Genomic DNA, 12,688 nt, shown 5'->3' on the forward strand with positions numbered 1-12,688 from the left:
AACAGAAGAGAGCCAGCTCTGCTGTGGAGGAGAGCACAGAAACATCTGAAGGCCTGCGCAGCAACAGCACAGCCTTCTGACTCAGAACTGGTGAGCCAGAGTGCGGGCTAGAAGGACCATGGCAGCCTTCCCCTTGAATTGGGAGCACACCTCCTTCCTTCCTTCCTTCCTTCCTTCCTTCCGCCCTTCCTTCCTTCTTCCTTTTTTCTTTCTTTTGTTTTTTTGTTTTTCCAGACAGGGTTTCTCTGTGTAGCCCCAGCTGCCCTGGAACTTCCAAGTACTGGGATTAAAGGCATGCACTACCATGACCCAGATAGGTACACTCATCTTTCAAGTATAGAATAATCATATTTTTCAAAAAAAATGTTCATTTTTTAAAAGTTGTACTGAAATCTCAAAGGTACAAAGTGATCTAGAGACATACACCTTTAATCTCAGTCCTCGAGAGGCAGAAGCAAGTGAATCTCTGTGAGTTCGAGAACATCCCGGTCTACAGCACAACTTCCAGGCCAGCCAGGGGCCTCATTGTTAGAGCCTGTCTAAAACAAACAGTGGATCTCAGCTGCCATGAGTGATCCAATGGCTTTGGCTCCTGTGTTCAAACAGATCAGGGCAGAGGTTTTAGGATTCAGTCAACAAACTTAGAGCCAGCGTGCCAAGCCCTGCCAAGCTCATAGGCTGGGTCAGATGATAGGAGAGGAAGTCCTGTCTACTGAGTGAGACAAGCAGGGTCAGAGGTCACTGCAGCAGGAAGCCCTGGGCCTCTGAGACATCCCAGACACCGAGGAGCCTTCCTGCTACCCTGTGGTACACTCCCAAGTGCTGTTTCCTCTGGAGGCGGAGTAGGCTGGGAGGTCAGAGGCCGTTAACCGTGTGAGACAAGCTTCCAAGTCTAACCCTGGCAATCCCTGAAGAGTCTCCCCTCCATGCCTTCTCTCGCTGCATTCTCAACAGAGAGAGCCTGTAAGATACCTCAGTGGTGGTTACAGAACAAGTCAAGAAGAAATCGATCCTTAACTTTCCAGTCAAAATCGGAATAGCAGGAGGCGGCTGTCAGAGGACCAGCATTCTCCTCCAAAGCTCCGGCCACTCAGTGCAGTAACAACAGAGTAATTCTCACAAGAGAGACAGCCCAAGAGGCATCAGAAGAAGATGCCATCGGGGTTATCCGGGCAGCGGGATGTGCTCCTGAGACCCACTGTCCGCAGCTGCGCCTACCGCGCCAGGTGTCCCTGGAAGACTCTTACTAACAGCTCTGGACTTAAGTCCCAGAGCTCAGTCTTCACCTGCAGTGCATGAGCTCTCTGGCCTATCGATGACCCGGACTGAACCCTGCTTCTCTTCCGGAAGCTGTGCAATCAAAGCTCAGCTACACAGAACAGACTCTGAGCTGTACCTACCCGGTGCTGCTCGGTCCTGCACTGAATGTGTGCTCCCACAGACAGCCTCTGTCTCCCTCCACACAAGGCTCCAGGTGCCCGCCAGGCAGTCGGCTCAGACTCAGACTTGTAACGAAGGTCTGGCTGCCCAGCAGCCAACCAGGAGTGTTCGGGCTCCAGGGACTCAACGCCAGTCCGCATGACCATAAAGCTGCCACACCACCTTGCTTGCCAGAGGCTCTAAGGTTATATGGACTCACCCAAACTACCAGAAGGCTCACCAGACAAAACTACCTTTATCTGTGACCCCACAAACACTTCAACCCCAATAGTCGCAACAATCCTTTCAATATAATTGATTCAGTAGCCTGCAATACAGGCCATGCTGAGACACAGAACTATTTATGCCCAGTTATTACCCACAAAACGCGGGTAAATATACAGCACAGAATAAATTAAAGTGTAAGAACAGGTGTGGGTAACAAGAATGAGCCAGGGAGAGTGCAAGTTACTGGAAGAAAACAGCTTTGGGTTTGAGGAAGAGGTCCTGGGGATGTCAGGAGGTGTGGTAGGAGAGGGGGGGAGAGCAAGGGCAGGAGGAGGAGCATGGGGAGGAGGAGGAGCATGGGCAGGAGGAGGAGCATGGGGAGGAGGAGGAGCATGGGGAGGAGGAGGAGCATGGGGAGGAGGAGGAGCATGGGGAGGAGGAGGAGCATGGGGAGGAGGAGGAGCATGGGGAGGAGGAGGAGCATGGGGAGGAGGAGGAGCATGGGGAGGAGGAGGAGCATGGGGAGGAGGAGCATGGGGGGGATTAATAGCAAGTGCCCAGTGCCACCCGCTTACCATGGTAGAAGCAGCTCAGAGGGGATCCCCAATCCATCATGAGTGCTCCCCTTAATCACAGAGCATGATGGAAGCTAGGTGCCTATAGACCTAACAGCCTTGTCCCTGTCACCATCACAGCCCTCCTGCATTCTTGAAAGCATTCAGCTCACCATGAGCCCTGTGCTGTGAGCTCTTTGAAGCAGGGCCTGTATTTTTTTTAAGTTCTCAAAGCAAGTACCCTAGCAGAGAAGACACGTTTGTCTGTTCTTCTAAGTTAACTAGACGGACAAATGGGTGAACAGAGAGAAAAGAGCTTAGACCACAAAGAATGAGTCAGATAGAAAAGAGGGTTGAGGAGACAGCTCTGTTGGTAAGTCTTGTCTTGAAGCTTGAGAGCCTGACTTTGACTCCAGAACCCACAAGTGCTGGAGATAGTGGTCTGTGCTTGTCATCTCGGGGTTGGGAAGCACAGGCAGGGGACTCCCTGGGGCCCACTGGTCAGCCAGCCTAGTGAGCTTGATGAGCTCCAGGCCAGTGAGAGACCCTATGTCAAAGAAGGTGAACGGTGGGCACGCCTGAGGATGACAGGGATGGCGGGGTTTACGATTTTAAGCCTGGATAACTGGGATGAGAAGTGAACGTGACAGGGTAAAGTTGTTAATGGGTGTGGAGGGGACTCCAGAATGAAGAGGGCATGAGCTGCCACTATTTCACAAAACAGGGAAGTCTGGTCAGTGCAGACACCACCAGAATTCCCCAAAACTCAGCATGTGCTCCTGCCTTCCGTCATTATGGTTCTGGGGATTATGTTTCAGGGACTGGGAGTTCAGGAGAAAGTTACATGCTGAAGAGATTCCAAGCACACATGCACTCTGCAGCTGTCACACATGGGACACAGGAGGGGGACGAAATCTGAGCCCACTCCTACTCATCAGTGCCCAGCACAAAGGAGCGCTGTCTAACTCAACACTGGCCCAGAACGACTACTGAGGTGGGTATTCTAAGTTCTATTACGGGCAGGGGCTGTGGCGTAGGTGGCAGAGGACTTGTCTAGCGTGCACAAACGCCTACGTTTCATCCCAGCACCACACAAACCAGGTATGGGGTACACACCTGTCACCCTAGCACTCAGGAGGCAGACGCTGAAGCTCAAGGTCACCCTTGGCTACACAGGGGGTTGGTTCAATGCCAACTGGACTACAAATTAAAAGCAAAAAGTGTTCTCCATTCTGGATCTCCTCCAGCTACTGAGCACGCTCCTGCAGTGCCTTCTCCTACCCTCCTACCCTGTCCATTTACAACTGAGTTGCTTGAAGCAGGCTGTGCCCGTACCTTGGGTCTCCTCTCTCCAGCCCATCAGCGGGACTGTGCCGAGGAGCCATTATTGACATCTTCTCGGTCAGCCCTGGGCATCGCCTCCCACTCGTGTACTCAGTCTGTTTTCACTGCAATGCAGCCGTCTAGAGTTCCAAGGCCCCTGCAGGGGTCCACTGCTGCAGCGCTTACAATCAGTTAGACTACAATCAGTCAGAGACCAGAGCGCCTTAGTCCCTTCCTTCAGTGCTGGGTCCTCCCAAATCTACTACCAAATTTCGTCCACTTCCTGCCCCTGCCCGTCACCGTAGCCATACTCTCCTCTGCTCCCACTGTCCCAGGACTCACAGGTCTTCTAAACACACACATTCACACACACTCTCACACCCACACACCCACACGACGTGCCCACTCACACACACTCTCACTCACACCCACACGACGTGCCCACTCACACACACTCTCACACCCACACACCCACACGACGTGCCCACTCACACACACTCTCACACCCACACGACGTGCCCACTCACACACACTCTCACACCCACACACCCACACGACGTGCCCACTCACACACACTCTCACACCTGACATTTCCGAGCACCCCCAGTCCCTCCACGACAGTTCCCATGCCCGACGCAGGGCCTGCCACATCCACTCTGACGTGTCCCTTCATGGATTGCCTTCGTGCCCATGTCCTTCTCTGTCGGGGGCCCAAAGCCCTCCTGACACTAGGGAGTGTGGAGCAGGGCAGTGATGCCACCAGGAAAGGTTCTCACCAACACGAAGGGCAACAGGGGACCTTAAAGACCACCCCTAAGCAAAAGGGTGCACAACCACCCCAGGAATGCTGGCATCTCCCTCCCTGTACAGTATCCTGGTAAGATTCCTCCTACCCCCCACCCCACCCCACTCCCCGTCTGCTGGGGCAAAGAGAAACAGAACACCATTACCAGCAGTTTGAAAGGGTGTGGGGTTCGCTTCCTGAGCATTTCTAAATGCTTCTCCACCTCCTCCAGGCCTCTATTATTGCGACTGAAACTAAGCAACAATAATTAGACAGGCAACAGAGCTGTGGCTGGGGAAGAAGTGTGGACAGGTTCAGGCAAGAGCTTTCCTTTGGAAGCCCACTCCACAGGACTTTCATCTTGGGGCCTGGGTGTAGTCAGAGGCATGAAGTAGAGCTCTATCAGCAAGAAGCTTCAGCTAAACTTCTCCAACCTCTGAAGCTTATAGGTCAGAGCTGCCCTGTCCTTAAGTGACCTTTAATCTGGTTCCACAACTTGGGGAGAAAAAAAAAAAAAGGCCATCACCTGATTTGTACTGGAGAGTAACAGCCTGCTACTCGTCTGTGCTCCAGACAGAAACGCTACCTGACAAAAGGGTCTCCTTTGACACGTGGAACATTCAGGAAGGATCGAGAGCACAGTGCCCACAAACCCACGCACAGAGCTGTCTGTCAGCAAAAACCAGACTAGCCATCCATTTAACTTGCAATGTTTCTTCTAGAGCAGTGGTCCTCAACCTTCCTACCGCTGTAGCCCTTTATTTAATACAGTTCCCCATGCTGTGGTGATCCCCAGCCATAAAGTTATTTTCACTGCTACTTCCTAACTGTAATTTTTCTACTGTTAGGAACCATAATATAAATATATGTGTTTTCCAGTAAACAGCATGGCCCTGTGAAAGGGTCATTCAACCCCCAAAGGGGTCTCAACCCAGAGGTGGAGAACCACTGCTCTAAAGGACAGATGCTGAACTTTACCAGAGATATAACACTGTGAGACAGAAAAATCTTCATTTTAGCAACAAATTTGGTGACAGGTTCAAAGCAACTAAAATTGACCAAAATCTGACTCAAGCTCCCATCAGAGCTGACATCTCCTTTCCCCATGTTTAAATGATCAGGGTGAGCAAAGTATGTAAACCAGCTAACTTGACAGAGGCCATTAAAAGAGTTCATCTAAAGTTCTAAAGAAAAAAGAGTTCATCTTGGTTAAGGCTCCACCGTCCTATGGCCAGCTCATGCTACCAAGGATGCAAAACTAATACTTCCAACCTAGCTAGGAAACAGCAGATCTAATGGTGTCGTTTGATGACCACTACATCTGTTCTAACTCAAGTGCTCTTAGATGCTAACCCTACTGCGGCTCATTCGCACTGATGTGCACAAGTACCCACGTGGCCAGGAATGCAGCACGTCGGTACATTCCCTTTTGAAAAGTAAATTGGCAGCATGCATCAAGAACTCTAAATACACTTATGCCCCCTGACATGTTAGCATCAACCCAGGCATGTGTACCGATGGTAGTCTTATGTTCTAAGAAAGCCTTCAATTCATGTGACTGTGTTCTTTTCAAGCCCAATCATTAAGTGTGTAGCCAAATTTGAAAACAATGAAAGTCATTCAGATCACAGAAGAGCGAGGAAAAAGTGGCTCTATACGGCGACATACACCCAGAAGAGCCAGTGTTCCTGTTCAGGACAGAGAATGAAAGCAAACTGCAAACTCTGCACATTAAGGCCAGAGGGGACTTGGTTCAACTTCTTACTCCTCCGTGGTTGCTAGGATGCCTATACAGGACCTTAGGCCCCACAGCCTGTTCTAGAGGTGCATGTGTACACGCATGTGCGCTTGCACGTGCGCGCGCGCACACACACACACACACACACACACACACACACACACACACACGGCACCTCTCTTCCAAATGCCATATGCTCTGGGTCCTGATCAGAACACTGTGCACCTCACGGTGTGCAGGGAGCGAGGGTGAGCCAAGTCACTCCCAGCTGACTTACTAAGGTGGGGACAAAGAAAAGTCCACCAGGAGCTGCTCCAAGTGGGAACGCCATGCTCTGCCTAAAGACCAGCCACGGGAATGTGGTCATCCTGCAAGGGCTCTGATGTAAAACCCTCACTACCAGGAAGTCACCCTGGACACTACACGGAAGCCTGTCTCAAGAGAAGCGTGGGTGATGAGATTCCACGTCTCTCAAGATCCAGAGTTAGTTCAGATCCTGGCAAAATACACATTCAGAGGCTGTTGCACACGGTCTCTGAGAGTTCCCAGAGGCCTGGCAGGAGACCAACCCCTGTGAACACCCCTGGACACAGGAAGTCAGGTTACAAGGCTTGAGGTCAGAGGCCAGGAAGAAGGCACAAAATCCCCAAGTCAACCTTTTCTTGAGTAGGGTACCCTACAACGGTTAAAAAAACAAGTCTTGCTTTCAACCCTGAGAACTGGGGAGTCAGGAAGTGGCGGGGCCCATACGAGAAAAAAGAGCCAATGGTCTGAGTGTTCAGGGAGACTAGGAGATCAACCGATGGTGAGAAAAATAAATAGCTTTCTTACCACGTCAGCATTTTAGAAACTGGGTAAGAACACTACCTGCTCTTCCAGAGAATCTGGGTTCAGTTCTCAGCAGGGACATGTTGGCTCACAGCCATCACTAACTCTAGTTACCGGCACTGGTCATGCACACGGTACACAGACATGCAGGCAAAACACCCATACACAATAAATAAATAAATAAATAAATAAATAAATAAATAAATAAATAAGCACAGGATGGTGGTGGTGCACACTTTTAGTCCCGGCACTCAGGAGGTAGAAGTAGGTAGATCTCTGTGAGTTCAAAGCCAGCCTGGTCTACAAGGCTAGTTCTAGGACAGCCAAGAAACCTTGTCTTGAAAACAAAAGAAAAGAAAACGAAGGAAGGAAGGAAGAGAAAGAAAGAAAGAAAGAAAGAAAGAAAGAAAGAAAGGAAAATTACTAATCCTATTTTTTTTTTCTTTAAAGAAAAATTAGCTTTAAAAATATTCTTGGGACTGGAGAGATGGCTCAGTGATTTAGAGCACTTGTTACTTCTTGCAGAAGATCTGGGTTTGATTCCCAGCACCCACAGAGTGGCTCACAACCCTCTGTAACTCCATGGATCCCCACGGCTCACTGCACAACACGGTCAGCTCTTCTCCTACCTGGATATAAGCTCTCCCTCCAGCTGTAGAACAACATGAATTTCTTGTTGTGGATAGTGACTACTTCTACTCGACAACCCTTCCCCCTGAAGTACCTGCCAGAACCCTGAGCGCATAAAATTAGGTCACAGCTGCCCAGGGGCCCTTCTCCCACCAGCAGGGTTACTATGCCTACAGCCCTCCACACCTGCCCTCCACACCATGCTTCTCCTGTGACGAGGCTCCCACAGTAACCACAGTTCAGGGCAGCTCTGTGTCCATGAGCCACAGGGTTCTTCTACTGGGGTGCCCTGTGCTTCAGACACCACACCTAACCACACACAGACACCAGGTCAGATCCTGGCAGGCCCCAGTGATCATGGCGACGGGCGGGAGACAGACGGAAAAAAGGGGTAAATGAGAGGTGACCTGAAAGCTCTGCTGTTGTGTTCTGAGTATGCTGGGCTCAGTTCCCTCATGAGCCAAAGCTAGAGACACCAAGCATGCAGCTGCACCTTCACTAAGCTCCACAGGCTATGCAAATCGACTATTTTCCTGTGCGTCCTACCTCACTGCTCACCCTCTACCAAGAAACTGAAACCTAGATTTTTCTCAACTCTTCTTGAATGCTGATAACCTAAAAGTTGATTGTCCTCTGCTTGCACTGGATCCAGCACCACGTCAGGAGCTGGATGGGTGCAGGCTATCTGGCAGACCTCTTCTGTAGGAGATAACCTTCCAGTTCACCAGCAAGCTTTCCTAAGCATAAAGGTCAATTACCTGTTCACAGCTTGCCGAGGGACTCCAATCTGAAAGGGGCAGAAACGAAGCTTTCAACGTGCGTGTGTCTGCTACGATAAAGGGCAGATTCCAAGGGCTCTGCTTTTAAATCTCTATAATGGGGAAGATAGGCATGGTGGTGCACCTTCAATCCCAGTGTTAAAGAGGCAGAGACAGGTAGATGTCTATAAATTCAAGGCCAGCCTGCTTTACATAAGTTCTAGGCTAGCCAGGGCTACACATGAGACCCTGTCTCAATAAATAGATAAATCATAGGGCCACTGGAGTTGTCTCTGCAATTAAGAGCGCTGGCTGCTCTTGCAGAGAACCCAGCTTTGACTCCCAGCCCCCACATGGTGCCTCACAACCCTCTATAACTCCAGTTCCAGGGGATGTGACCCCCCCCCCTCAGACCTTCAAGAGTACCATGCACACACACAGTGCACATGTAACATGGCAGACAAAAGACTCATACACATAAAACAAAAGCAGTTAAGCGCAATTGGACATGTCTAGAAAGGAGGTAAAACCGGGAACGGTGCACACTAACGCAGCACTTAGGAGGTGGAGGGCAGGCGCGGAATACAGCGTGACACTTTACTCCCCTGAACACGAGAAGTTGAACGCATAAGCCAACAGTACTGCCAGGCGGGGCTCCACGGTGCCATCAGAGCTCTTCCGAGAGCCAGGAAAGGTCAAACGATCCCTGCTGTTTTCAAAGCCCCTTTAACCAGACAGCGAACCTCTAAGACATGTGCTCTGTCTTCAGCACACGGTACACTCGCTGCGCTCTAAAGGGTTTACTTCCAATACCAAACTGATAGCTCTTCGATCCCAATGTATTTTCCCACAGAACGGTGGGAAAAGTCCAAGGCCTGCACAGAGACAGACAGGAGCAAACACAGGGCAAACCTGGATAAAACATTTGTTTGTAAAAATGTCAACGCTACATGACACAGTTTCTTTTTATTTTTTTTTTTAAAGAAAAAATAAAACCTAAGTATTACGCTTAAGAAGCTCATGGGAAGAAAACGATGGAGGTTCTGAGCATGAATCTCCAGCACACATTTCCTCGTCCCGTGTGGAATCCGGTCCAGGTAAATTCTCTACCAACCTCTAAGGGGAAAAGCTAGTTCCGATACTAAAGCAGACCAAGCTGGCAGGCTCAGCTAGTCACAAACGCACCAGCTACTCAGAAGGCTGAGGCAGGAGGATCGCTTAAACCTAGGAGTTTGAGGCCAGCTCTGGCATCATATAGGGAGGTGCTCTTCCAACTCAAAAGGGAAAGAGAGATGATAGAAAAGAGGCGGAGGGAAGGATGGAGGAGGGGTGGGAAAGGGTGGTAGAGGGGGGAGGGGAGGAGGGGAGGGAAGACAGTCTCAGCCTTCCCACGATCATTTTATACTATATGATACTTGAGTTTTCCGTGCTTAGTCCCTCTAGTTCCTCCGCAAAGAAGGTGTAAAGGTGAACAAATGGGTGATGAGCGCTCTTTTTCACCACCCTGCACAGCTCTACTGATAATGGCTTGCGAGCATGCCCACATGTGGGGTGGTGAGATGGCCCAGTGGGCTGAGGCCCTTGGTGACAAGCCTGACAACCCAAGTGTGATTCTGGGGCAGGCAGAGCAGAAGCAGAGAATCAACCCTGGACCTCCTGACCTCCACATGCATTAAATAAATAAGTGTAATAAAAACATTTAAAGATGTGAATGTCCTAATCCTCAAATCTTTTAAAAGGAAAAAGTGTTCCCCCACGTGGCAAAAAAAAGGTTGAAGTTGTGGGTGGCTACAATGCTTAGCCTGGGTTATCCTGGTGGCCGTAACACAAAACTGTCCTTGTGAAGGGGCAGCTGGTAAACTAAGTGGAGAGAGGCTACCCCCTGGCTTTAAAGACTGTCGGGAGGCACACACCAAGGGACGCAAACATGCCCCAGGGGGAGAAGGACAAGGAAGCCGACCTTCCCCTCCAGTCTCTGGAAGGAATACTGCCCTAATGAAATCTTGGTACCAGCCCAGTGTGACCTAATTTGGGCTTCTGACCTCCAGAACTATATAGTAAATTTGGGTTACTGTTCATGGTAGTAACAAGAACCATTTTTCCCCTTCCAAGTAGAAGCCTTGCCTGAGTCAAAGCAGTTACTATTAAAACCAACCAGAACAGCAGCCAATTGCCTCAGCCAGCAGGAAAACACCAGGGGAGGGCTAGAGCAAAGCATGGCAGAACCCTGGGGCCCAGGGGCAACAAATGACCAGAGTTAGTGAGCTTGTGAAGGTTTCCAGCAGAAGAAACTACAGAGGGCCCAAAGGGGCCTGGCAGCAGATGACTGACTACCTGCTTTTCAGTCACAAAGGAAGGCACGCAGTGCCTTTACCTGGAAGGCAGCAAAGGCTAGCTAGCCTGTGTTCCATTCAACAGGCACACACCTCTAACACTCAGGGGAACAGTGTTCACACAACCAAAGCTCAGGGCTGAGCTGTTACCCGTACACCCTCCCTCCTGGCTTAACGAGGTCAGAGTTCTCTATGTGTGACCTGCACAGACCTAACATGCTCACCGTCTGGCATTTGAATACCCCATGGCAGAGTGTAAGGAAGCCAGGCTTGCTGCCTGTGAGGCAATAAACCAGAGCTTGGCGGCGGTGAGCGTGTTAAGTTCCCGATCAGTACTTCCCTGCCAAACCAGAAAAGTTCGCCACTTGCTCTACCTGCCATTCTTTCCTTCATTCCTCAGGGACACAATGCTAACACCACGTCGGGTGTTTCCAAATAAACCTCCTGAGGCTGCAGACACTTTGAGGGACCAGAGCCCTGGCTGACCACCAGCAAGGTTAGCAGGGAGGATCTGCTTCGCGTCTGTCTTGATGGAAGGAGGGTGTAGACTGGTATCTACCTGCAGGCAGCAGCTCAGACTTGATCTCCCTGCCAAGTGTGGTCAGGCCCTGAGTGACAGACCAGACCGGGGACCAGGAGCTAAATCACAATGCGACAGTAGCACGAACCTGGCCTTGGCCAGGGCACCCGTGTTCATGTGGGAACAAAGAGCTGGATGGGGCACATAACTTCTAACACCCGGGAGAGCCGGAAACTATTAGGGATCGCAGGCCGGGCCGGGCGTGTGGCTCCCGCAGCCGCTCGTGGCGCCGCCAGCCAAGCGGGTGACAGGCAGCAGGCGACCCGCCGCGGAGGCTCCGAGCCCAGACACCTGAGCCTGGCGACCCTCGACGCCTCGAGGCTCCAAGGCGGCACCTGATGACCCACCCTGGCGACCCTTGGTGCCCCGGTTGCCCCCGCCGCGGGAGACCCTCTAACCCCGGTGACCCCACTCCCCTCCTGGCGCCCCGAAGACTCGGAAACCTTCAGCCCCAGCGACCCTCGGGCCCGAGCAACCCGGGCACCGGAGACCGTCAGCCGGGGTTTAACCCCACCCTCTCCGGGCGCCCTCAGCCTCGGGCGACCCCTGCCCCGGGCTCCCCGGGCCTGGGGGACCCCCAGCCCCGGGTGACACTCAATTCCCGGCGGCCCTCAGGCCCGGGTGACACAGTTCCTGGCGACTGTAAGGTGCAGGTGGCCCTCAGCCCCGGCGACCCTCAGCCCCGCGACCCCCGGGCCCTCGCATGACGGCGCCCCGGAGCTCCGCGCCCCGTCCCAGGGACACCGGGCGCCGGCGGAAGCGCGCACGGAGGAGCGGCGCACCGGCCGAACCCCACTCACCGTAGTTGTCGTCGTCCTCCATGGCGCCGGCGACCGGCCCCGGCCACTGATCGCCCGCAGCCCAAGCCCTGCCAGACACCAGCTCGCCTCGGGCCAGCCAGCTCCGAGCCCCGGAGCCCCGCCCCCCGCGCCGCGCCGCGCCGCGCCCGCACTGCCCAGCACGCGCCTGCGCACGCGCCGCCCGAGGCCCCGCCCCCGGCAGACGCCCCGCCCCCGTCGGAAGCGCGCGTGCGTTAGCGCGCCCCCACGAACCCCCCCAACCCCACACCGACTCTTTGGCTTGCGTTTACGCACGCGCCGTACCATATAAACGGCCCCGCCCCCAAACCACGCCTTCGCTTTTTTTTTAATAAGCACCGCCCCTTGCGCTCCGCGGGGCGGGGCGGGGCGGGGCGGGGCGGAGCAGAGTTTCGGGTTTCGGGTTTCACAAGCGTGCGTAGGACGCGGGCGTGGCTTGCTGGCCAGGCGGGCGCTCCAGCCACCAGGCTGATTGCGGAGACCCAAGGTCGTGGGTGCCCGCGAAGGGAAGCTGGCCCAAGCTGAATCCGCCTTGCACTCCAGCTTGCCGAGGAGGAAGTTAGCCAAATTCACTGAGTTCGGTACTGGCGTTTCCTACCTGTCCAGTCAACTGCAGGTGTCAGCGTGGCCTTGGTAGCCTCAGCTCCCGGCTCTGCTGCTTTCTCTGGCTTGTACTGGGAGGACCAGTTGATACT

At 52.7% G+C, this 12,688-nt stretch overlaps 1 protein-coding gene across 1 annotated transcript in view; it reads right to left on the minus strand.

Annotated features, from left to right (window-relative positions):
- Cyth1 (cytohesin 1) overlaps positions 1-12,058 on the minus strand; it is an 81,412-nt gene extending 69,354 nt beyond the window's left edge. The window contains exon 1 of the mRNA XM_051181528.1: positions 11,976-12,058. Within this exon, the coding sequence (XP_051037485.1) occupies positions 11,976-11,997 (22 nt within the window). The 5' untranslated portion in view covers positions 11,998-12,058. The remainder of the gene's footprint in view (positions 1-11,975) is intronic.
- Positions 12,059-12,688: the final 630 nt, after the last annotated feature.

This window comes from Phodopus roborovskii, unplaced genomic scaffold (assembly GCF_943737965.1).
Source record: "Phodopus roborovskii unplaced genomic scaffold, PHOROB, whole genome shotgun sequence".
In the NCBI taxonomy this organism is placed as follows: Eukaryota; Metazoa; Chordata; class Mammalia; order Rodentia; family Cricetidae; genus Phodopus; species Phodopus roborovskii.